The sequence below is a fragment of the Bidens hawaiensis genome, unplaced genomic scaffold, assembly GCF_021521415.1.
Source record: "Bidens hawaiensis isolate Kalapana, Puna unplaced genomic scaffold, B.hawaiensis_p1.1 tig00031087_1, whole genome shotgun sequence".
NCBI classification, from domain to species: Eukaryota; Viridiplantae; Streptophyta; class Magnoliopsida; order Asterales; family Asteraceae; genus Bidens; species Bidens hawaiensis.
In genome coordinates, this window is record NW_027495201.1 from 145,543 (window position 1) to 172,993 (window position 27,451).

Below are 27,451 nucleotides of genomic sequence, written 5' to 3' on the forward strand. Positions count from 1 at the left end.
TGACAGCTCACCGACAACAGTACGAGGAGGAGCACCCTCTAGTACTGTTTGTCACTATTAGCCGCTGCCTACTCACCAACTCTTACTGACGGGCGTGCGTAGCCTACAGTTGGTAGAATAGTGTTACTGTTGGCCGTAACCTATTCACCAACCAGCATGGCCTGCGTATAATCCACAGTAGGTGGGACGTGCATAATCTACAGTTGGTGGAATAGTGCAGCCGACTTTGTTACTGTTGGCCGTAACTTATCCACCAACCAGTATGGCCTGTGCATAATCCACTGTTGGTAGAACAGAAATACTATTCAGCCGGCTGTACCTGCTTGGAAACCTACCTTCGGCTATAAATACTCCAACATCTTGGAATGGTAAGATCATCTGCTATCCAGTTATCTAGCAATCTCTTAATATACACTTATATTCAGAGCAATCTAGTCTGATTCTCACGCCGGAGGGTGGTCACAAGGAGGAACCCCCCCCTTCTCAGTGACGAGCTTACGGTGTTTGTTTTGCAGGTCTCCTGAAGAACAGCCTTCTCAGCTAGATCTCATCCGTGGGAAACATTACTTAACCCCCAGATTATCTACAATCTGTCCAGGGTTCACTTAGTGTTTCTTCATTGGCGCCATCCGTGCATAAAAGCTAGAACTATTTTAGTTTTTTCATAATTTCTGAAGAAATGGTTAACGTTACTCCGGTCCAAAGGCCAGTAACCGACCAAGAAACCCCGGTAACAACCCCAGCAACTGGGGGGAACACCGGCGGTTATACAATCCTTACGAACACTACCCCGACTACCCAAGCCGGGGCAAGTGCAGTAAATATTCCACTGGGGTTCACCGATACCCAGCTGGAAAAACGAACCAAGGTCCCTCGCCAAACACTAGATCAAGTGAAGGCATGGGCCGAAGCACGGCAAAGAGAATTCCAAGCCGAATTGGATGAACGCTTGCGTTCAGTTCAACAGGCTGACGAATTCGCCAGTACTCGCCAACACCTCAATATGAGCAGTGTCTGCGAGTACTCAGACGACGAGTTGGAGTCCGATACCGACGCAAACCCTCGCCATAAGGCGAAAGGGAAGCGTAAGGAAACGGACGTCCAACCAAAAAGGAATTTTGGGGAAGCTTTTAAACCAATCGCGGAGAGAAACCCGCGTGACTTCTCCAAAACCTTTAGACCAACTGCTACAAATGCAGGAAAGTCAAAATTCGCAAGGGACATTGTGGAAGCAATCGCCCCAAGAAGTGCCAAACAAATGTCCAACATTGGCACTTATGATGGTCTATCCGACCCAGACGACCATTTGAACAGGTTCATTGCGGGGGCTACCGTCAGCAACTGGACGGAACCCACGTGGTGCTACATGTTCCAGATGACTCTGGTCGGAGCGGTCAGGGCATGGTTCGATCGTTTACCGATCCACCACATATATGACTGGGCGGACTTTCAGAACAAGTTCAGCCAGCACTTCAGCCAACAGAGGAAGTACACTGAAGAGCAGTGGACGATCCTCAACTGCGTGAGAGAGGAGGATGAATCTTTACTAGACTTCATCACTCGCTTCAACTCCAAAAAGCTAAGTCTCGGCAACATAAGTGAGGATCTGGTTCGCGCCGCCTTCATCCAAGGCGCCGAATACCCAGAACTTATCCGCACATTGACGGGTAAGGATGGCATGCCATCAACATGGGATGCCATCATGACGGCGGCAAAGCGCTTTGCCGAGACGGAAAAGCAACTGGGAAGGGATCTTCCCCAGAGTACACACCTCTACACGCAGAGGACAAGAGAAAACAATGTCCGGATCGCCCGGCAGAACAAAAAGAGGAGGCTAGGTATCTGGCAGTCAAGGGTAAACTTTGACACCTCATCCAGCTCTCGCCCTCTTGTTGGCGGAAGGGACAACACACACCCTTCAAACCGAAAACACCGGTGGACGCCACTCACGAAGAGCGTCACGGAGATATTTGCCACGGAAAAATTGCCATGGCCAAAAGCCCCATTGATCCGGCAGAAACCTAATGCGGATCAAAGCAAGTCCTGTGATTTCCACGGGACAAAGGGTCATGGTACTGAAGAGTGCACATCCTTGAAAGACATTGTTGAAGTATTTGTCAAGGATGGACGACTTGCACATCTCGTGGCATCAATCAGGAAGGGAGGAAGGAATGACAACCGGTACAGAGGTAACGGACGAAAGCCCGTCGACATCAGCATCAACATGGTTCATGGCAAGGTCGGAGGAAGAAAAAGACGAATGACAGAACCATGCGCGTGGAAGGAAGCTGAGGTGCGCTTCCCGCGAGTGCCAGGAGGCCCCAGCAAAGAAGGCCCCATCGTCATCAAAAGCCAGCTGGGGCATTACATCACTTCCCGCACTCTTGTTGACAACGGCGCTTCGTCAACAGTGATGTACAGGCAGTTCTTTGACAAGCTGGATGATGAAGACAAATAACGCCTGGAAACGGTCTACGCTTCAATGGAAGGGTTTGACGGCAGTACAGAAACCCCCCTGGGTATCCTATCTTTCCCCGTCACTCTTACAGATGGAAAACACTCCCGCACAGAGGATGTGGACTTTGTCGTGATGAGGAAGCCACACCACACGTACGACATCCTCTTCGGGAGAGACGGGATGGCAAGATTCAACGCCGTGGTATCTTCAGTCCACGGCATGATGGGATGGCCAACAGCTGAGGGTGTGGCGATGATCACTGGCATTCCCCAGGTATGCATCGCATTTGTCTCATCTAAACCCAAACCAAAGATGGCTAAACCAACCATCACCGAACCGGAAAAATGGGCCTTCAATGGCAAATACCCCGACCAGGCCGTTACCATTGGACCAACAATCGTTGATCCCACCCGCACCCTACTCAAACGCTTACTGCAGAAAAACGCTGACATCTTTGCGTGGGCACCAGCTGACATGACTGGTGTACCCCGAAGTAAGGCGGAGCATAAGCTCAAGTGCGATCCGGCTGTCACGCCAGTCGTACAAAAGCGCAGAGTAATGGGGCCTGAACAAACTAACGCGTGTAGAACCCAAGTCAAGGAACTCCTTGACGCAGGCATCATACGCGTTAGTAGATATCAAACATGGGTTGCAAATCCCGTAATGGTACCGAAGAATGACAAACAATGGCGCATGTGCATAGATTTCAAAGATTTGAACAAAGCATGCCCCAAAGATTGTTATCCGTTACCAGAAATTGATCTTAAGGTGGATTCGTTGGCACCATTTCGCCTTAAATGCTTCCTGGATGCGTATAAGGGGTACCATCAAATCCACATGGCCGTAGATGACCAGGACAAAACCGCATTTCGGACGCCCGATGGTACATTTTGTTATAAAATGATGCCATTCGGACTTAAGAATGCAGGGTCCACGTACCAACGACTGATGGACAAAGAGTTTCATGCCCAAATCGGGAGAAACTTGGAAGTCTATATGGATGATTTGGTCATCAAAAGCCCCGAGCCAGAAGCGATGTTGAAAGACATTGAAGAAACTTTCAACACGCTTAGAAAGATAAACATGAAGCTCAACCCGAGCAAGTGTTCATTTGGGATGGAAGAAGGGAAGTTCTTGGGAGTCATTGTTACTAAAGATGGCTTCAGAGCGAACCCTGAAAAGGTCGAAGCCATTGTTAAAATGGAATCACCTACCACCATCAAACAGGCTCAGACACTGAATGGACGACTAGTCGCACTTAATCGCTTTTTGGCAAACCATGCGGATAAGTCGTTTCCTTTCGTGTCAACATTGAGAAACTGCTTAAAGAAAACGCACTTCCGCTGGACACCAGAAGCGGAAGCAGCTTTTCAGGAGATTCGGTCACGCCTGATCGAACTCCCAACACTTACAGCACCACAAGCGGGAGAAGAGTTAATCCTATACCTTTCCGCAACAGATAGAGCAACCGGGGCAGTCCTGCTAATAGAACGAAAAGGCATCCAGATGCCAATCTATTATGTTAGCCGTGTACTAACAGACGTAGAAACCCGGTACTCTACCCTCGAAAAATTGGTCTTAGCACTTATACACGCTTCACGCAGGTTAAGACGATATTTCCAGGGCCACCCAATCACCATTCTCACCAACTTCAAACTCTCAAACGTTCTAGGCAAACCCGAATTATCGGGACGTCTAGCCAAATGGGCAATTGAATTGGGAGAATATGCAATTAAGTACAAGCCAAGACCAGCCATAAAAGGCCAGGTCCTGGCCGATTTTATTGCAGAAGTCCCCGCTTCGCGGGAGAAAGAGTGCCAGGAGGAGGCTCAACCCTCCCCAGCACAGGACATCAATGACGTCTGGCGACTCTACACTGATGGAGCAGCCAATAACGAGGGTTCAGGCGCAGGGTTAAAATTAACCAACCCAGCAGGCCAAGAATATACTTACGCTATTCGGTTGGATTTTCCAAGTACGAATAACGAAGCCGAATATGAAGCATTCTTGGCCGGTTTGAGAATTGCGCGTAAAATGGGAGTGAAAAACTTGGAAGCCCACGTGGATTCCATGCTGGTGGCCAACCAAATAAATGGGACGTACACGGCTGTGAACGACACAATGGCCCTGTACCTCGCCCAGGCAAAAACCCTTATGCGTGATTTTAGTGATTGTAAAGTCATACACGTCAAGCGCAGCGAAAACAAATCTGCGGATGCGTTAAGCAAGCTTGCGTCACTAGCCTTCACCCACTTGGGAAAGGACATCCGCATTGAACTCCTCGAAGCACCATCAGTCCCGCACAAGGAAATTTGTGTCATCCAAACCGGTACAGAAACGTGGATGACACCAATAATAAATTACCTTGCAGCAGGAACACTACCAGAGTCAAAAACACAGGCAAGAAAACTACGCTGTAAAGCACTGAATTATCAGCTCGTCAACGACATCCTTTACAGACGTAACTTTCTTGGCCCACTCTTGAGATGCGTGGACAACCAAGATGCCGACTACCTCCTAAGGGAAGTACACGAAGGCATCTGTGGAGTACACGCAGGTCCTCGCGCTGTTGTAGCCAAGCTAAACAACGCGGGATACTTTTGGCCGGGGATGCATACGGATGCACTGGCATACATCAGAAAATGCAGGTCTTGCCAGCTTTACGCACCCAACACGCATCGCCCGAAGAATGAACTTGTTCCAGTCACTTCTTCATGGCCATTTCAGAAGTGGGCCATCGATGTGACAGGCCCATTTCCTACAGCAGCAGGAAATGTTCAGTTCCTAGTGGTAGCCATCGACTACTTCACCAAGTGGATAGAGGCAAAACCTTTAGCCCAAACAACCGCGAAGCATATCAAAAAATTTATTTGGGAATTTATTATTTGTCGTTTTGGACTTCCACAGAATTTGGTGAGCGATAACGGCACCAACTTTGCTGACAAGAAGCTACAACAGTGGCTAAAAGAACTTCAAATTACCCACACCTTTACCTCAGTGGCACACCCGCAAGGTAATAGTGAGGTGGAAAGAGCAAACAAGAGCATCGTCGATGGCATAAAGAAAAGACTCTTGGAACACAGATCCGGCTGGGTGGACGAGCTTCCGCATGTCCTTTGGGCAAACAGAACGCTGAAGAAGGCTAGTACGGGAGAAACCCCGTTCAGCCTCACTTATGGCACTGAAGCCATGGTCCCGGTCGAAATTGGTCTACCCTCGCCAAGGGTCTTGTTTCAGCCAGAAGACAATGATGCGGAAAGACGGTTGGATCTTATGCTAACCGAGGAACGCAGAGACTTAGCCGCAGTGCGTGAAGAGAACTACAAACGACAAATGCAAAAGTACTACAACACGCGGGTAAAACTCTACAACTTCAAGATAGGAGACTACATACTGCGTAACAACGAGGCTTCAAACCAAGAGCGCCCGGGAAAGCTGGCCCCGGTTTGGGAAGGGCCATACATTATCAAAGAAGTCCTGGGAAAGGGCGCATACCGGCTCGAAAGGCTCGATGGCACCCCCATCCCAAGAACATGGAATGGAGCTCAATTACGCAAATGTTATATGTAGATCAATTCAAAAACTTGTAAAGGCCTAGAGCCACTTCTAATGGAAATGATTCTCCTTTCATAATGTGTTTACCTTTATCCTTATGAACTTCCCACTGGTGCCGGTATTTACCACATAAACGGGGAGAAGTAAGTCGTTACGTGTGGAAGGCGGCAAAACCCGCATAAACACAACGTTAAAAATAAGGGAAACCTACATGCAGGTATGATGTAAGTAAAGTTTAGCTATCCTTGTAAGTGCAAGTGACGGTCTTACCCGCACAATCACAAACAAGGAAGCAAAACTTCAACCTATCATCTACCACGTTCAAAGGTTATCCTAAAAAAAAAAAAAAAAAAAAAAAAAAAAAAAGATAAGGAAAACCTACACGCAGGTCAGATAAGGGTAAAGTTTTGCCATCCTACTAAGTGCAAGTGACGGTACTACCCGCACAATCACGAAAGAGGAAGCAAAACTTCACACCTATTATCAACCACGTTCAAAGGTTAACTTATCCTCAAAAGATGAGGAAAACCTACACGCAGGTCAGATGAAGGTTAAAGTTTAGCCATCCTACTAAGTGCAAGTGACGGTTCTACCCGCACAATCACGAAAGAGGAAGCAAAACTTTAACCCATTATCAACCACGTTCAACAGGTTAACTTATTCTAAACACTTGGAAAATTACTAATTTAAACTAAGTATGCAAGTCATAAGTTTATAAAGCAAGGAACCCAAAGAAAGAAATAACAATCTTATACGCAAAAAGATTTATATTTCACAAATAAATTATTACAAGAATGGCCGGGTAACTACCCGCCTACGAAAAGAAAAATAAATACATCCGTACAAGACTATCCTAGCAATGGGAAGGGATCTTCGGGATCAAGCTTCAGGGCCGCTTCCACTTGGACCCGCTCCATCAGAGGAACGGGGCGGTTCAAGGAAAGCTTTAAGGATAGCTAACCCATCATCATCAGCAGCTACTTGGTTCACCTTCTCCACCACCGGATGCGGGAAGGCGGCGTATTGATTTACTGCTTGGTCATATATGGCTTCGGTATCTACATTGTACAAAGGGAAGTTGGATGGCGGGACGCCTTTCTCAACAAACCCTAGACCAAGCAGGAAACCGACCCGTTCCCCATCCTCGTGAGAAGCGTTGAGGGCTGCGCTCATTGCATCATCGTAAGATGTCTCTGAGAAGACCCGATGCACAACCTACATAAGAAAATATACAAGTGTCAACACCCTAATTACAAAGATAAGCGTGAAGACATGAAGATAGACATACCTGAGACAACGCTTCTCGAAGAAGCCATTCCTTGGCAACCAGAGCTTCTTTATGGGCGGCTTGAGCTTGGGTGCAGGCGCGTTCGGCTTCGCTTTTGTTAAGTTTGGCAAGTAGCACTTCCTTTGAGGCAGCCTCTTCGACGCCCTTAAGCTTCCGCTCGGTGTGATCAAGCACGCCCCTCTGGTCCAGGATCTCTTGAAGTTTCTTGGCATCCTCCATCGCCAAGGCATCATGAGCACGTTGGAGAGCCTCCAATTTGGCCTTGAGCTCCTCGTTCTCCACGCGTAAAGGCTCAGCAACGGCTTCAGCCTTGGTGGCCCTCTCGGTTGCGTTCCTCGCAGTCTCCTTAGCCAGCCGAAGCTGTTCGTTAACAGCTTGGGCAGCCTTGGAGCGGGCCTCGAGTCGCGCTTGAACCTCAACCTCGAGGGCCTTGAAGGCCTTCTCCTTCTCCGCAGCAGCTGCGGCCAACTTTTGGTTCTCCTCCCGAAGAGCCCGCACTTGAGATACTTCCTTGGCGCGAGCTGCTTTTAACTTGTCGTTTTCACGACAAAGCAGCTCGACGCGCGGCTGCATTCGGGCTTGGAGAACCCGAAGCTCATTGGTTAGCCTACCCTCCTGGTAGCTAGCCATGGCTTCCCCCAACGCACCATGGGGAGCAGCGTGGCGAGCCCATTCCACGCACTCCACAGGGGTACGAAGGGTTGTTCCTCGGCGTATGTTCCATCGCGGAACATACACTTCATTGGAATCCGAAACTGCAGAAAACAAAAAGCAGTTAGGAAAAGATGATAAAATATATAAGTGAAAAAGGGCCAAAGGAACCCTACGCACCTGTAGGGTCAATTACAGGCCGATAGCCGCCGAACCCATCACCTGAACCCAATGGAAATCCATCCAAGAGGTCAGGCAGATGGGAAGGTGGCGGAAAGATGCGAGAAGCCCCACGCGTACCTGAGGGACCGGCCGTCGTTGCCGGGGGCATAGTAGCAGCCGCCGTGGTCGCCGCCGCGGTCGCTGCCGCAGAATCCGCGGCAAAAGTAACCGCCGGCTCTGTGAAGGATGCTGTAAAAATTGCACTCACAGCCGGCGGGTGACGTCATCTCGGCTGGAACAGTCGGCTCAGAATGAGCAACTGAACCAGCGGAAGCAGGCGCAGGCGCCTGGGTCGACGCCTCAGGTAGGCTGACCAAGCCTACCGTCATTGGCGGAGAGGTAGTACTCGGCCCCTCACCCTGGAATGCGCCAACATCCACACCTGCGTAAAGAAGAAAAGTGTTAAAAGACTTGGAAGATTAAACTACGAAGATAAAAGCCACGAGTTGTACTTACGGGTTTTCTTGAGCTTGAACGTACGGACGGGCGGGGACGAACCCGATGGAGCCGGTCTCTTGATGCCGGTCACCGTCGTCGTCATTGGTTCTCCGGAGGTAACAGTCGTAGCCTCCGGAACAGTGGTCTTCTCACCACCGGGGTTCCCCACCACCTCTTCACTATCTGACTCAGTGTCAGATAGGAGCACCGGATCGGCTGTAGAGGCCGCCTTCTCCTTCCCTTTCCCGCCGGCAGCCCTCTTCTTCCGCGCTAACGGAGGACCATCTGCGGATTCCTCAGAAGAAGACAGGATGTAAGGAATTCCAGCAGCGGGTACAGCACTGAGGGGTGGAGGAGAGAATAACGCCTTACCTAGCCGCCGGTGGCTCAGGATCTCGTGGCCCAGCGGGTAGACCTCCACAAACCGATCCGCTGTTTGCTCCAGGATGGGCAACTCGTTCTCGTCAAGAGCACGAGTACCCACCCGCACGGGACCGTCAGCTTCCCGCGGGTACAGGAGCGACTCCAAATTGTTCCCCTCTGAAAGAAAAGAAACAGTTAGAAGACAAACTCATATCAGCAAGAAAGACAAGACATACCATAAGGAGTAGAGTTCAAACCGTATTCGAGAAGGATGGGAACCTGAGACGCCTCCTTCCATACCCGGCTCATCCCCAGCATCACCATCCCGGACTCCGCAAACCGGTAAACCGGAGATTGGACCCGGGATATCTTTGCAAACCATTCCGCCTCCTGGTAGTTGGTGGCGTGGTGGCTCGGAATGGCTTGGCCATTTTTAAACTTCATGGTAACGGGGACAGCGCGGGCAGAAATGTAGAAGAACTCCCGCTTCCACGATCGGAGACTGCGCTCGGTCGCGCAAATCTTCAAACCCTTGATCCGGGTTGTCAGGGTGTACCACCCCTGGATGCACCTCCAAGTATAGAAGGTCATCAGGCGGTCCACATAGGGCTCAACACCCAATATCCGGTACACCCACTCGAAGTGGCGAATCTTCGCGATCGCCATTGGGTGCAGCTCGGTCAGATGAACACCGTGCCTTTCGAGGACATGGTAAACAAACTTTGTCAATGGGAACCTAAGGTTCCCATAAACAAAGAATGCAGCATATACCCCGATCTTGCCACTGGGGGCATCGTACACGGTCTGATGGGGTTCAGGAAACTCAGGCTCGAGAGGATCGAGCATGAACTTCCTAACAACATACCGGTACTGATCGCCGGGCAGAGCACACTGGCACTCGCCAGCAGTACTCCTGTCATCGGTGGTAGACTCGAGATCATGTGAAGACATCTTGCAGAAAGAAAGGCGATTTCGGGAAAATGCTTGCCTGAAAAGGGGAGTATTTGCCGGAAATCGCTAAGAAGAAGAAGAGAAGGGTGAAGGTGTGAATTAAAAAGGACCCTCTCCCCCTTTATATACTAATCGCAATTAATGCGGTGAATTTAATGCGGAGGAAATCGAGGGTGCAATGAAACTATGACGCGTGGCAAAAAGCAAGCTGGCAACAGCTGTAAAAAGGACGCGTGCCAGAAATTTCGCGGCCACGCGCCCGAAAAATCGCGCCCACGCGCCTGAAAAAGCGTCTGGAATGACCATGTACTGTCACGTCACCATAACTTCCTGCACGTCCTGACACAGTCAGAAGAAACCGTCGCACGACGTTTCAGATGTTTGGACTGTTCTTATCCTCACCAACCTTTCGAATTTCAAAATTCAAAATTCAAAAAATTAAGCGGGAAAACACCCCTTACCTTGGCAACCAAGTAACCATAAGACGGATGCGGGTACAGGGTTAAGGCAAAACCCTTCACATACCTAGCACCCGCAGGGAATTGAAGCCAAGAAAACCCCGGCAACTATAAGGCGGGTGCGGGTACAGTGTTAAGGCAAAACCCTTCACATACCTAGCACCCGCAGGGAATTGACGCCAGGGGTACCTTGAAAGTAAAGTAACCGTAAGACAAGCGCGGGTACAGTGTTAAGGCAAAACCCTTCACATACCTAGCGCTCCGCAGGGAATTGAAACCAAGAAGGATCTTCTGGGCAATGCTTGCGGAAACGGAAATAACATCCCCGCATAGCGGGAACGTCGAGAACTACATTGTTTGAGGCTCCAGGATGGAATTGGTGGTTTAAACATAATTGATCACTATGTTCAAAACCACTAAAACCTCAAGGAGAATCCACACAAGTGAGACTCAACGCTCCTGACTTGCGAGAAGGTTACATACCTACCCGCATCATACCCAAAGATCAAGCAAAAAAATCGGGAATTTTTGCAAGTGACATTAGGAAACCCGCGGGAAGAATCCCCACGGAGAACCTTAAAACTAAAAACCCTTTTCAAAACCCCTTAAAGTCCAAAAGTTCACCCCACTTTATTAAACATTCATGAGAAGAACATTGGACTGGGGGGACTTGAAGAGGTAGGTCCCAGCAGAGACCAGTTGGTCCCGCAAGACTCACCTTGAATAGGGACGTCTGCGCAAAGGCCTTCTGCTCCCGCAGGACCCACCATGCTCATAGAATCTTACGCGCAGTACGCAAGCTGTACACGCATGGAAAGCCTCCCAATGGTGAAGTACCCCGCCTGTTCCCGCAGTTGCGGATACAAGCCATCAGGGAAGGCTACCCGCAGACAGCAGGGCTACACGCACAAGGCAATAGCTACTTCAGTAGTCACATGAAGGAATGAGCAAGGCGGGAACAATCCCGCCAAAATGAGCCAGTCCGTATGATTCTGAAAGATCTTTTGTACTATACCTACCAAGGTATGGATAGGACAGACGATCTGACCAGAACAACCCATGAGCCAATCACAGGGTGACAGCTCACCGACAACAGTACGAGGAGGAGCACCCTCTAGTACTGTTTGTCACTATTAGCCGCTGCCTACTCACCAACTCTTACTGACGGGCGTGCGTAGCCTACAGTTGGTAGAATAGTGTTACTGTTGGCCGTAACCTATTCACCAACCAGCATGGCCTGCGTATAATCCACAGTAGGTGGGACGTGCATAATCTACAGTTGGTGGAATAGTGCAGCCGACTTTGTTACTGTTGGCCGTAACTTATCCACCAACCAGTATGGCCTGTGCATAATCCACTGTTGGTAGAACAGGAATACTATTCAGCCGGCTGTACCTGCTTGGAAACCTACCTTCGGCTATAAATACTCCAACATCTTGGAATGGTAAGATCATCTGCTATCCAGTTATCTAGCAATCTCTTAATATACACTTATATTCAGAGCAATCTAGTCTGATTCTCACGCCGGAGGGTGGTCACAAGGAGGAACCCCCCCTTCTCAGTGACGAGCTTACGGTGTTTGTTTTGCAGGTCTCCTGAAGAACAGCCTTCTCAGCTAGATCTCATCCGTGGGAAACATTACTTAACCCCCAGATTATCTACAATCTGTCCAGGGTTCACTTAGTGTTTCTTCACTTCCATTATTATGTTTGGGCGGTCATATAATATAGACCATTTTGTTCCACAACATACCCCACCACTTCATCCTATATATTATCACACACTCACCACCACTTATTCACACATCTACAAACTAAGTAAGTTTCCTACTAGAGATAATCAATAATAATAATAATAATATTATGGAGGGAAAGGAAGAGGATGTTAATTTGGGAGCAAACAAGTTCCGGGAAAGACAACCAATTGGGACCGCGGCGCAGGTCCCCGATAAGGACTACCAAGAGCCACCACCGGCTCCATTGTTTGAGGCGTCCGAGCTTTCTTCGTGGTCGTTTTACAGAGCTGGTATTGCCGAGTTTATTGCTACTATTCTGTTCTTATATGTGACCGTTTTGACGGTTATGGGGGTGGTTAAGTCACCAACAAAATGCAGGACCGTTGGAATCCAAGGCATTGCATGGGCTTTTGGTGGCATGATCTTCGCACTCGTCTATTGCACGGCTGGAATATCGGGTATGTCACAAGTCAACACATTTGACTTTTTTTACTACAAACTAGCATACTCCTAAATATATTTGACTTTTAATAACTTATCACAAAATTCAGCATGCTTGCCTTTTTTAACAAAAAATTAACATATTCCTAAATACTCTTATAAACCACTTAAATTATAATCAGTTTGAGTAATTAACTAATTATTATTTAATAAATTTCAGGTGGTCACATTAATCCGGCGGTAACATTTGGTTTGTTTTTGGCGAGAAAGTTGTCGTTGACTAGAGCTTTGTGAAGAGGTATGTACCCGCCTCAACACCGAGCAAGGCGGGTCAACCCACAAGATAAAGACATTATGAAGGCACAAAGCCAAAACCTATGCGCATGGCGCATACAAAACATGCTCAGGCATCATATGCCCAGGCACACATATGCTCGCGCATCACATACGCGCGCGGCGCATCAGCGCGCGGCGCATATCACATGCTCGTGCATATCACATCTGCCCAGACACACATGCTCGCGCATCACATATGCGCGCAACGCATCAGCGCGCGGCGCATATCACATGCTCTTGCATATCACATCTGCGCATGAAATATCTGCGCGTGAGAATAAAGAGAAGACCTCGCGCATCCTCAGGATGGGCGCATATCACACGTGCGCATAATCAACCTCGTCCTTATCCAAATCAGGATTAGGGCAACCTTGATTGTGCACGTCAGACAACCTTCCAGAAGGCATCTTTTTAAGGAGTAAGAATATGCTGATGTTGACAGCTGCCAAATGGAAGGTCGACAACTCAGCATGACACATGTGTTACCACGTGATTACAACCAACGAGAAAGCGCCAGGTGTCCCAGAGGACACGTGGCGCAGTGCGATTGGAGGAAGCCAACGAGGTTGAGCCCAACCGGTGGTAACCTTAGCACTATAAATACAGCATCAACTCCACTTTGATGACACATTCATACTCAATCATTGACAGTTACAAGCAGTGATAACACATTCAATCATATTGAATCACATTCACTCACAGTCAGTTACATACAAAACAGACAGTCTCATAATCAGGGGGTATTAAGCTATTCAGCAATACTCTTGAGATCCTCTTACACACATTATTATCTTCTCCACAAATATACTGATTCTCACGCCGGAGGGTTACCCCAAAGAGGACCCCTCTGTCCCTTTCTGAGGGGTAAGTAACGGCGCTGTTCATTTTGTAGGTGGAAGAACACAGACCCAGAAGAACCATCGGTGAAATAGTATAATCACACCCGAGGAAAGTAGATCTGCTACCAGTGAGTAGATCCACGTTTCTTCATTGGTTCCATCCACTGTTACAAACGGCAATCAGATCTCATCAGATCTATAAAAAAAATCAATCACCATGGTTTCTGGAGTTCGTAACGTTGATCAAGCTCTGGAGGATATTGAACGTGAGGGTGTTAACGACGGACAGCAGGTTCTGAGGGTTCCGCGTGATTCTACGCGTACCACCAGCAACCGTCCCTTCGTCACAACCCCTCACGGCCAGACTGAAACTCCTCCAGACGATCTCACGTTACAAAATATGGCCGGCGCGAAACTGAAAGGACCAATGGGTCCAGAAGAGGAAACAAATGATCCAAATGAATGGCTCATAAACGAGCAGCGGCGTCTGATGGAAAAATACAATGAAATGGTCAGCAGAAAAAGCTAGCCGACCAAACACAAAGGCAAGCTTTTGATAAGCAGACTACAAAAAGGCCGCGCGCGCCGGAAGAAGGACATTCTGTTCACACTGCACACACTGAGTTCAGTGATGAAGAAGTGCATAGCATGAGGAAGACACGGGATACTCATGCAGGAGGCTCACAGCTCCGCGCGCCTGTGAACATGGCGCCTGGAGCCAGAGCAGATCTGGATCTGCACATGCCGTACAGCCCACCGGTCAGAGGGCAAGTGGACGTAACCACGCCCTACAGACCAGCCATCCTGGTAAAACACTCAAAGTTTACTGCGCGCATCGCGCAGGCTCCCATCCAGCACAAGACAAAGATGCCAAGTGGTCTGGGCAAATATGATGGCACAACAGATCCAGATGACTTTTTGCAAGGTTTCTATAACACGGGAAACCTAGAGAGCTGGACGATGCCAACATGGTGTCATATGTTTGCTCGCTGCCTCACGGGCGCAGCGCGGGTATGGTTCGAGAGCTTGCCGACAGGGAAATTTATGGGTTCGAGGAACTATTAGAAAAGTTCCAAGCCCACTTCGTACAGCAGCGCAGGCACACGCGCGATCCTGATGACATCATGCACTGCATACGCAGGAATGATGAAACGATTGAAGATTACATCACTCGTTTCAATCAGGAATCCCTGGCAATCGGGGGTATAACTGAGCAGCTCCTGCGCGTGGCCTTTATACAAGGCGCGCGCAGTGATCAACTCCGCCGGGCTCTCGTAAGCAAAGATGGTATGCCCACCACGTGGGCCAAGTTAATGGAGGCATCGCGAGTTTTCGCGAGAAATGAGAAACAGATTGCCCAAGATAGGGCAAGAGAAAGAGCGCATCAGGCAGAATCACCGCGCAGCAAAGAGAAGAGGGCCAAACAGAACTCTGTATGGTCCAGGTTGCAGCCAACAAGTTTTTCTTCCGCGGAAAAACAAGCGCAACCAACCTCACCTCAGCCCCAAAAAGAAGTTCGTAATCGCGGGGAGGGTGACAAGAGGGAGGGCGGCAGAGATCCTAGCAGACCTCTGCCAAGAATATGGACACCCCTCACTAAAACACCTTCACAGGTGTTAAGCACTGAGAATGTCCAATTCAAGCCCCCCAAGCAACTACACTACAAGGGACCGCAAAACAGTGGCAAATATTGTGAATTTCACAGGTCCCCGGGCCACAACACCGACGCATGCCATCATTTAAAGGATGCGATCGAGAAGGATGTAAAGTCAGGCAGGCTGGCTCACTTGGTAAAAAACCAAAGAATAGAAGATGAGCAACCGGAAGGAGCCTCTGACAGCAAGAAATACAAAAGAATCTGTGTGGCTGAGGGGGGACGACAAGGGCAGACGTCAAAAAAGAGAAGCGCGCAAATCCACGGAGATTGGCGCGAGCAGCAAGTCATCTTCCCAAGAATCAGGGGAGGCCCTTCAATAAGCAGTCCTCTCGTCATCACCACACACATTGCTCATTACGAAGTGTCAAAGGTCCTGGTGGACACTGGAAGCGAATCTGACATTATGTTGAGCAGTGTTTCAGAAAGTTAGACCCGGCAGACCAAGCGCGGCTCGAAATTGTGAACGCACCAATCTGTGGTGTCTCAAATGAAATCATACATCCCCTAGGCCAGATTCAGTTTGAACTAACTATGGGGGATGATGAGCACAAGCGAGCCGAAGTTGTCAACTTCTTGGTCTTGCCCACCACGTCATGCCACAATATGATCCTGGGTAGGGGAACGATTGCCCAATTTAATGCTGTACCGTCGCCAGCGCACGGCGCATTGGGGTTCCCTACACCAACAGGCGTAACATTTGTTTACCGCGATCATTTGTGCGCAGTGACAAGCACGCCGCGGGAAGGGAGAATGAAACTTCCAATGGCTGACAATGCGCCAGAGAAGTGGATTTTAAACCCAAAATTCCCAGAGCAAACGGTCACAATTGGCGCTACCATTTCAGACGAAACGAGATTGAGAATGAAAAAGTTGCTCACAAAATACACGTCGGTTTTCGCGTGGCAACACTCCGATATGACGGGGGTCCCGCGAGACTTGGCGCAACATTCTCTTAACACGTTCAAGTCGGTGGAGCCAATTGCTCAGAAAAAGAGAATCATGGGGGATGAAAAGGCGAAGGCCATGAATGAGCAAGTGGAGGACCTGTTGCGCGCAAACATCATCCGCCCGATCCGATACCAGACGTGGGTAGCCAATCCTGTGATGGTAAAGAAAAGCAACGGGTCATGGAGAATGTGTATTGACTTCAAGGACCTCAACAAAGCATGTCCGAAAGACTGTTACCCCCTCCCAAACATCGACGCAAAGGTGGACTCCGTGGCGCCATTCAAGCTCAAATGTTTCCTGGATGCCTACAAAGGCTATCACCAGATTCAAATGGCACCACAGGATGAAGACAAGACTGCCTTCAGAACCGACAAGGGTGTTTTTTGTTACACAAAAATGCCCTTTGGTTTAAAGAATGCGGGCGCAACCTATCAGAGACTTATGGATTCGGTTTTCAGTGAACAAATCGGAAGAAATCTAGAAGTCTACGTTGATGATTTGGTGATCAAGAGCAGGGAGGAGAGACAAATGCTCAAAGACATCGAGGAAACTCTTCAGCGCCTAACGGAAGTTAACATGAAGCTCAACCCGAGCAAATGTACTTTCGGCGCGGAAGAGGGGAAATTTCTTGGTGTAATGGTCACTAAGGATGGTTTCAAGGTGAACCCTGAAAAGGTGGAAGCCATCCTTGACATGCCTTCACCATCCACCATGAAAGAGGTTCAGAAGCTGAATGGTAGATTGGTGTCAATCAACAGGTTCCTAGCGAACCACGCCAGCAAATCTACTCCATTCGTTAACACTTTGAGGAATTGCTTGAAGAAGAACCAATTCAAGTGGACGCCTGAGGCTGAGCAAGCTTTCAGTGAGATAAAAGAATGTCTCATAAAGCTGCCCGCGCTCACAGCTCCACTTCCTGGCGAAACCCTTACATTGTACTTGTCAGCTGGAGACCGCGCCATCGGCGCAGTATTATTGGTGGATCGCAAGGGGATCCAAACGCCAATATACTATGTGAGTCGGGTGCTGACAGACCCTGAGACGCGCTATTCCATCATGGAAAAGTTAGTTTTGTCACTAACACACGCGTCGCGCAAGCTTCACAGATACTTCAATGGTCATCCGATTGAAGTTCTGACAGGTTACAACATCCAGCAAGTCTTGCGACGCCCTGCGCTATCCGGAAGGCTGACAAAGTGGGCGCTGGAATTAGGTGAACACACGATCACTTATAAGCCCCGTCCAGCGATAAAGGGTCAAGTTTTGGCGGATTTCATCACGGAAATCCCAGAGGGAAAGATTGAAGAAGCTCAGCGCGAGGTAGACCCTCCGCGAGCAAATGATGAAGAAGATGTTTGGAGGCTATTCACTGATGGAGCCTCCAACAGCGAAGGGTCCGGCGCAGGCCTCAAACTGGTGGACCCTGATAATCATGAATATACTTATGCTATTAGGTTGGACTTCAAGAGTACCAACAATGAGGCTGAGTATGAAGCCCTGCTGGCTGGTCTGCGCATTGCGCGCAAGTTTGGAGTTAAAAGGCTAGAGGCCCATGTTGATTCTTACTTGGTAGCTGCTCAGGTCAACGGCCTATATGACGCCAAGGAGAGCACAATGCCTCTATATCTAGAGCAGGCAAAAAAGTTCGTTGAGCAGTTTGACTTCTTCAGAATCATACACATCTCGCGCAGCGAAAACAAGTCCGCTGACGCGTTGAGTAAGATGGCATCAACTAATTTTGATCACTTTGGCAAAGATGTCAGGTTGGAAGTGATGAGCAACCCGTCAGTGCAAACGCAATCGGTCCTTGTAATTCATACAACCCCTTCATCCTGGATAACTCCAATAATGGAATTCCTGAAGGAGGGGACGTTACCGGATGATCGCGCACAGGCGAGAAAGATAAGACACAAGGCGCAGAACTATGAACTACTTGATGGTACATTATATCGGCGCTCTTATCTTGGACCGCTCATGAAATGCCTGGATGCTGAAGAAGCAAGCTATGTGATTAGGGAGATTCACGAAGGAATCTGCGGCATACACGCTGGCCCGCGCATGGTGGTTGCCAAGGCAATGAGCTCGGGCTACTATTGGCCAGGCATGTACTTGGATGCGCTAAAAGAAATACAAAAATGCAAGGCATGTCAGAGCTACGCGCCAAACACCATGCGTCCAAAGAACAACTTGATTCCAGTAACCTCCGCATGGCCTTTCCACAAATGGGCCATTGATATTGTGGGGCCCCTGCCGCAAGCGCAAGGGCGAGTGAAATTTTTGGTAGTGGCGATAGACTATTTCACAAAATGGGTTGAGGCCAAGCCACTAGCAAAAATCACAGCTGAGGCGATGAAGCAATTTATCTGGAGCCACATCATTTACTGTTTTGGCCTTCCTATGGAAATTGTGAGCGACAATGGCAAACAATTCACTGAGAGGAAGATATCCAGCTGGCTCAAAGAACTGCACATCAACCAAATCTTCACTTCGGTCTACCACCCTCAAGGGAATGGCCAAGTGGAGCGCGCGAATCAAAGTTTGTTAAATGGGCTGAAGAAAAGATTGGAGGGAGAATCCCATTCTTGGGTCGAAGAGTTACCTAATGTCCTGTGGGCGCACAGGACATTAAGCAAAACTAGCAATGGCGAATCCCCGTTCAGCCTAACCTATGGGACTGAGGCTATGATCCCAGCAGAAATTCGATGCCCATCCCATAGGGTACTCATGATGAGCAAGACTGATAACGAGCGCGAAAGAAGATTGGACCTCAACTTGCTTGAAGGGCGCAGAGAAGCGGCTATCATCAATGAAGCCAAATACAAGAAAAAGCTGGAAAAATATTATAATCAGCGCGTTAAAGAATGCCACTTCAAGAAAAATGATTTTGTCCTTCGAAACAATGAAGCTAGTCGCGCGATACCCCCAGGAAAAATGTCCCCCAATTGGGAGGGACCTTATCAAATTTCAGAAGATTTGGGGAAAGGCGCGTACACTTTAAAAGATTTGAATGGCAAAAAGATACCGCGCGCGTGGAACGCAGCACAGCTTAGAAAATGCTTCATGTAAATGTTCAAATATGTAATCAAGGCTTTTAAGCCATCATGAATGATGATTCGCGCTATCTTTCAATATTTGTTCTATTACCTTTGCATACATGTTTCACACTTCCTTTACTAATTTGGAACAATATGACAACACTATATTGACTTCAAAGCAAAATAAAGCGAAGTAAAACATACATGCGCGAGCCTTAGCTCAAACGCGTTAACGAGTCTTAACTCTAAAACGCCAGGGCCTTAGCCCAAACTTACGAGCCTTAGCTCAAACACGTTAATGAGTCTTAACTCTAAAAACGTCAGGGCCTTAGCCCAAAACAAAGAGCCTTAGCTCAAAACACTCACAAACATCCATCTTACATCCCGCGCAGCCTGATCATAAAAATCCTTAAACACAACTAAGGCAAAGTACATGCCATATCATGTTAAGGTCTCAGGTCGAGGTCGCGCGCGGAATCATAGTGGATATCTGAGTAACACACGCTGACATGTAATGGCTAAACTCATACTTCCATATAAATACCGCGCGACAACGACGCGCAAAAAAAAAAGAAATAATGAAAAGTTAGCGCGCATGTCAGCATAAACAAGATACTGCGAAACCACAAACAAAATAGAACAGAGGTTAAGTGAATAATTTCCTTACAACCTTGTTCTTATTTTAACGTGCAAGCATATCTTATATCTATACAAGCAAACATGAAGAGATGAATGGAAATGCGCAAGATGTGAAAAAGAGAAAACAAGTTTCATTCCATTGGATTGAAATTTACAAGTATGATGAGTTACAAATTACAAGTATAAAAATTAAATATGTAAAATTTGATGAAGGGCTTCTCAAGTCTCCACGTCGACGTCAGCCACTTCATCACCTTCATCATCTCCCGCAGCATCTGACGCGGCCTGCTCCTCATCTCCGAACTGACCATAGTCAAGTTCTTCCTCCTCATTGGAGTCTTCTATCACGACGGTGTCAGGAGCAGATTTATTCGCAGCGCCAGAGCCGCTGGCAGGGGCAACATCCCCCGCGCCACCATCATCGCCACCAGCCCTCTCGCATTCATCGAGCAACTTCTTTAGCGCGCCGAGGTCGGGCTGGTCAGCAAGCGCAGCTATCTGCAAAATCAATATAAAAGTATTGAGTACAAAACACTTGGAAAATTAGTCAAGTAAAACTCATTAAGGTCAAGGTACCTGCATAAGGATAGGGATGGGAGTATTCATATACTTTTCCCCCACCGCGGCCATGTCCGCGCAGGCCGCGTCGCTCTTGTAAGGGTACTCGGATGGGTTCTTCTTCAACATGCCATATTCATACCCATCCGTAAACCCTTCGGCTCGGCCCACCAAGCGCGCGGCGGCATTGCAGTCCATCACAAGGGCCTGAAACTCGGCGGAATATTTCATCGCCAAAGCGCAGCGAGTCATGCCCTGTGACACCAGCCATTGGCGATCCTGCGCCAGGCCAGCAACAGACGTCTCGAGGGCAGGAACCTGGGAGTTTAATAACTCAACAGTTTCCTTAGTCTTTTTTAGCTCCTCCTTATCAGACGCTGCTGCCGCCAAGATTTTTTCTTTCTCCGCCTGCGCAGCACCAAGTGCTTCCTGGCTGGACGCCGCCGTCGCCAAGGCCTCATCTCTATCGGCCTGCGCGGCCGCCAACTCCCTCTTCAGGCGCGCAACCTCGCTCTCCAGTGATGATTTTTCAGTGATACTCTGGACGATAGCTTGGTCACGCGCCTCAGCCTGCTGTTCCAAGACACGCACTCTACGCGCGTACTTGGCAACTTCGGCCTCCGCCAACTGCTGCTTCTCCCGCGCAGCTTGGAGCTCATGCCCGCGCTTAATATAGGCGGTGTTGGCACTTGCTCGGTTTTCGCTGAGCTCCGCCTGGAGTTTCTCAGCTCGTGCGCGAGCATCAGAAAGGTTCCAGGCGGCCACCTTAGCCTCTTGCTGGGCTGCCACAAGAGCATCGCGTACTTTAATATAATCGCGATGAAGCTCTTGGGAGGCAGCAAAGAAAGCTGACCCAGCGAAAATGTGATCGTTGAGCAAGTCAGCGCGGGTGCGCTCCTCCTGATACCTCCTTTCAGTAGGAGGCACGGCATGAGCCCAGAAGTCCTCGCATACGCCCATGGATTGGAAGGAACTGTCTTCATTAATATTCCATCTCGGGCGATAAACGTGGTCACCTTCCTACAAAACACAAGAAATGTTCTAAGTCATAAACATACTTATATGGAGGTACGCGCAGCGGAGCAACAAATTAAAACATACCTGCGGGGATGAAGCAGAAAAGTCAGCGCCAGCCCCACCAGAAGTATGCGCTGCGAAGACTTGTGGCATCGCAGGGCTGGCGCGGTCTCCCAAGGAGTCCTCAGCTTGAGCCCCCTCATCCTCCTCATCTTCTTGAATAGGCCTCTTCTCCTGCGACCTGGGGGGCTCCAAACCAGCCTCGCAGAGAGGGCTGCGCGTAGGAGGAGGCGAGGGAGGTCTCGACGCCGCCAGTTCGGCGCGCAATACGGCTTCCTGCTCCTTTGTAACCCCAATAAGGGGAGAATCAGCACTAGCAGGAGCAGGACCAGAACCAGCGGCGCCGCCAACGGCGCCAGGAGTGTCGCCAGCAACTTGTACGCCAGCTACAACTCCTATGAACAAATCAACAAGGAAAAATGGTTTATGACTGAATCCAAAAGAAAAATAAAGAAGACAAGTGTGCAAAACATACCTTGGCGCAATTCTGTTCGCAGCGGCGAACATCGCCATAAAGTTCATTCTACCCTTTTCAGAGGGTAGAACAGGGGACTCCGAAGCAGTCCCCGGCGCAGCCTCAGCACCTTGTGGCGCCTGTGGCTGATCTGCTACCGTCGCCGGTTCTGCAAACATTCAAAGGAGCAAAGGTTTAATAACAATTCAGCCAGATGAAGATAAACAAAGTATACCTGTTGCAGGCGCGGCACTGCTTCTCTCTTCAGCCGCGCGAACGGAGGAGGTGACGCCATCATACCTCAAGTGGACAGGAGGTCTGCCCACTTTCACAGGCACGGAAGCTAAAGAAACCTTGGTGGTAAACACCTGGGTTTCCTTAGGTCCCTTCGTTTGAGCATGGGGATGAGCAACAGGGGTGTCATTTTTCTTCTGTTTCTTACTGGCCCCTGCGCCAGATTTCCCCTTAGCTTTGCGCTTTAGTAGGGGCGCCTCCTCTTCCTCCTCCTCCTCTTCCGCGAGCTCCAGCTCGTAGTTTTCAAGCGCATCTGCAAAAACAACCAACAGAACTGTTAATAAACTTGGGTATTCTAAAGGAATGAGCATAAGTGCGAAGGCTTACCAGGCGCGTCACTGTCAAAGTCAAATTCCAGATCCACTGGGATGAACATGTCATCGAAGCGATCTGGGAAACCAACTTCCCCAGCGCCAAGCGCGACGGAGCCACCCTCCACTTGTTCATCATAAGCGGCAAGGACATAATCCTTGGTGACTGCGCAAAAACAAGTCAAGTGATATCAGCAAAAGAATTATGTTCGCGCAGAAAAAATAAATAAAGCAATGAAATAAACTTACACAACCCGTCGACTTGGATAACGGGCTCAAGCGCGCTGTCGGCCCATAGCTTACTCATGCCGACCCCCACCAGCGCCTCCTCGCAAATTTTCTTCGCGGGGGATGGTTCGGCGGTCAGTTTCTTAACCCAGGCGCCGGTTGGGTTCTTGAGGACACCCTCATCCGCAGGCGCAGAAGAGATAGAGCGCATGGTCATACGGATGGGGATCACACCAGCCCTTATGTAAAAGAACCTCTCAGACCAGTCATGAAGGCTCTTGAATGAAACAGTGGAGCACTTCACCTTCTGACTGCGAGGAATGAAAGAGATCCAATTGTCCTGGATCTTGGGCTTGTAAAAATATTGAAAACGCCGAGGAGTGGGTTCCTCGCGCTGGGATTTGCACATGAACTCAAAGTGAGTCACGCGCACGAGTCCAAACGGATGGACTTGGGATATATGAATCCCATAGAACTTCAGCAGTGCACCCACAAACCTTGTCATCGGGAGACGAAGGTTGCAGTGGGTGAAAAAGTGGCTATATAGGGATATATAGCCGGCAGGCGGGTCCGCCGCCGTTTGCCCGGACCTAGGCAACATGCAGCCAAACAGGGTGGGAAAGCCCTGAGAGGCGATGAGGTTGTCGAGATCGGCCTGCTTCAATTTGCAGAGGATTTCATTCCACCTTTTGGTGGCCTTGGTCCTCCCTACTTCCTCCGATGTGGTCTCAACAACCCTCTTCCCTTTCCCCTTTTGCTTCAATGTCGACATCACCACAGACTTCACACGGCGTCTTCGAGAGGCAACAGAGGTGATTGAAGGGCTAGACGAGTCTGAACTATCAGACATACAACTGCACCAGCAGATAATCGAAAAATCAAAAAGATGAATATACTCAATTCAGAATATGAAAGGCAGAAAATAGAAAATTTGAAACAATGAAGATGAAGATAAAAATTTCCTAAGGGCCTGCTTTTATAGGCCCAGGAGAGAGAAAAGTGGTAACTGATGGGATTTCACGCGCCCCCACTCGCAGGTGTAAGCCAACGAGGGCGCGGCACGTGTCCCTAACACTGTTGAGGGGACATAAAAACGTAACGGACCTGCCACGGAGCAGAGACGCGCCCCCACTCGCAGGTGCTAACCAATGCGAGCGCGACACGTGTTCAAGACAGCTGTGTGAGGGGACGTGAAAGGCAACTGTAGCACCTCGAGCACACGAAACGTCTGACATGTTTACGGTGCACGTCACCACCAACTAACCACGTGTTCGACCCTTCGTTTTCAACCAAATGGATAGAACTTCGCGCAACGATGGAAACAACCAATAAAACGACAAAACCCCTTTAAAGACCAAATCAGTAAGTCTAATATCCATCTTACCGCGCTCGCGCGAAATAAGACACACATTAGACTGGGGGGGCTTGAAGAGGTATGTACCCGCCTCAACACCGAGCAAGGCGGGTCAACCCACAAGATAAAGACATTATGAAGGCACAAAGCCAAAACCTATGCGCATGGCGCATACAAAACATGCTCAGGCATCATATGCCCAGGCACACATATGCTCGCGCATCACATACGCGCGCGGCGCATCAGCGCGCGGCGCATATCACATGCTCGTGCATATCACATCTGCCCAGACACACATGCTCGCGCATCACATATGCGCGCAGCGCATCAGCGCGCGGCGCATATCACATGCTCGTGCATATCACATCTGCGCATGAAATATCTGCGCGTGAGAATAAAGAGAAGACCTCGCGCATCCTCAGGATGGGCGCATATCACACGTGCGCATAATCAACCTCGTCCTTATCCAAATCAGGATTATGGCAACCTTGATTGTGCACGTCAGACAACCTTCCAGAAGGCATCTTTTTAAGGAGTAAGAATATGCTGATGTTGACAGCTGCCAAATGGAAGGTCGACAACTCAGCATGACACATGTGTTACCACGTGATTACAACCAACGAGAAAGCGCCAGGTGTCCCAGAGGACACGTGGCGCAGTGCGATTGGAGGAAGCCAACGAGGTTGAGCCCAACCGGTGGTAACCTTAGCACTATAAATACAGCATCAACTCCACTTTGATGACACATTCATACTCAATCATTGACAGTTACAAGCAGTGATAACACATTCAATCATATTGAATCACATTCACTCACAGTCAGTTACATACAAAACAGACAGTCTCACAATCAGGGGGTATTAAGCTATTCAGCAATACTCTTGAGATCCTCTTACACACATTATTATCTTCTCCACAAATATACTGATTCTCACGCCGGAGGGTTACCCCAAAGAGGACCCCTCTGTCCCTTTCTGAGGGGTAAGTAACGGCGCTGTTCATTTTGTAGGTGGAAGAACACAGACCCAGAAGAACCATCGGTGAAATAGTATAATCACACCCGAGGAAAGTAGATCTGCTACCAGTGAGTAGATCCACGTTTCTTCACTTTGTATTACATTGTGATGCAATGTCTCGGTGCAATTTGTGGGGCCGGGGTTGTAAGAGGGTTCGAAGGTGGAAACGAATACAAACTATTGGGCGGTGGCGCTAACACGGTTGCCCACGGCTACACTAAAGGCTCGGGCCTTGGTGCAGAAATCATTGGTACATTTGTTCTTGTTTACACCGTCTTCTCGGCCACCGATGCCAAACGTAGCGCCCGTGACTCTCATGTTCCGGTACATCCATCTTTATTATTATTATTATTAATTTATTATAGCTCGATTTTGAAACATATTAAAGTGAAAACTGAACCTCGGTTTTATTTTACAAAATGTGAATTCGGTTAGAACCGAATAGCAGAAAATGGTCATCTAAATTTACCACTTAGCTCAGTCCAATTACGCTTTTAACCCGATCTTATTTAGCCCAATTCAATTCAATAACAAATAATGACAAATATAACTTTTTTTTATCAATATGTTTAATTTATATATAACACAAACCAAGTTACATCTGGATAATGGGTAAGCGGGCAACAAGCTGCGCAGCTATTTTCTTTTGAATCGCAAAGCATATTCTACTAAATATAAATCCTTGGTTCATCGGGCTCTGCGAGTCACTGTGGACCACCTTCTGCACCCGCTCCAAGAAGCGAACCGCCTCGGGAGCTAGGGATCCAAAAATGTCGAAGGCAAATGGAATGAACACGTGCTGATTCTCCAAATATGCTGCCTCATTATAATATAAAAAATGAAAAGAAAAAAAAATTATTCGGTTTGCTTGATTGAAAACCGTAGGGCAAACCGAATTTTTATTTGTTTTAACCAGTCAGGTTCAATTTTCGGTTACTTTGACACAAAATCTCAAACAAAATAACGTGAAAACCAAACCGTTAAATTCCAAAGCAATCAATAATAAGCTAATCACCAATTGATAAGTGATTTTACTTGAATTTGTGTTCCTTTTTAGTTATTGGCACCATTGCCAATTGGGTTCGCGGTGTTTCTGGTCCACTTGGCGACTATTCCAATCACTGGAACTGGAATTAACCCGGCAAGGAGTTTGGGAGCTGCCATTATTTACAACAAAGATCACGCATGGGATGATCACGTACGCATTTTTGTACCAATCTTTAAAATAGAAACTTTATATGAATTTGACGAATACTGATAACGGTTTGTTGTGTCTATTGACAGTGGGTGTTCTGGGTAGGACCTTTTATCGGGGCGGCATTAGCAGCACTTTACCACCAAGTCGTGATCAGAGCCATCCCATTCAAGAACAAATAATGAAGAGGATGTAAAATGTTTTCATGTATTTAATTAGATAGTGGTATCCTTTTATTTTCCTTTCAAATAATGAAATCCCATTTTAAGTGGATTGAGTGTGTTTGAAGCCCCATGGAAGTGTTTTGTGGGCTTATATTGTATTGTTGTACTTTGTAAGTTAATCTCTTCGAAATCAAGTTTCTCTATTTTTAAACTTGTTGTCTCAATACTTGTACGTTGCGCTAATGTAAAACTATTCTTATTAAAACGGTCAAAAGTTATTGATAAAAATGGGTTATTATTACTTTTAAATTATCGTTATTGACGGTAATAAGAATTAAAATGGTAATATTACTGTCAATGACGAATTGGGGTACACAACACTATACTGTATATATATTTGTCACTTCCCCCTTTTTTGTCTCGTTTTTCTTTCCTTTTTAACATATATGAAACTTGGGAACATAATGTAAAATTTTCACATCATGCATTAGCCTCAAAAGTTTTAGGTGAGGAATTTCATATAAGAATATATTAAAAAGAAAAAAATGAACAATTTCAGCCATAACTAACATCGAGCGAGTTTTATAAATCATGTTGGCTTGTGCCCTGCTAAGAATGTATACAATTTAAAGATTGGTCCTATTAAAGTTTGAAACTGTTAAACGTGGATGCTACAAGAACACAAATGATTGATCACTCGATCGACTGTTTCTGTTTTATTCATTTGCAAAAACAAAGATACATACGACTCATCATGGACCAAAATATCAAGTGTAGTTCGGTTCA

General features: G+C 48.0%; 1 protein-coding gene and 1 pseudogene across 2 annotated transcripts; both read left to right on the forward strand.

Moving 5' to 3' along the window:
• The first annotated feature begins 12,081 nt into the window (after nt 1-12,081).
• Nucleotides 12,082-12,854, forward strand: LOC143581516 (aquaporin PIP1-2 pseudogene; annotated as a pseudogene). The gene is made up of 2 exons (XR_013143836.1): nt 12,082-12,577; nt 12,781-12,854. The product of XR_013143836.1 is annotated as an aquaporin PIP1-2 pseudogene (transcript).
• Nucleotides 12,855-25,403: 12,549 nt separating this feature from the next.
• LOC143581510 (aquaporin PIP1-3-like) lies at nt 25,404-26,721 on the forward strand. The gene is made up of 3 exons (XM_077064278.1): nt 25,404-25,630; nt 26,364-26,504; nt 26,591-26,721. Exons 1-3 carry the CDS (start codon nt 25,415-25,417, stop codon nt 26,681-26,683), a joined length of 450 nt encoding a protein of 149 aa, XP_076920393.1. The 5' UTR covers nt 25,404-25,414; the 3' UTR covers nt 26,684-26,721.
• The last annotated feature ends 730 nt before the right edge of the window (nt 26,722-27,451 follow it).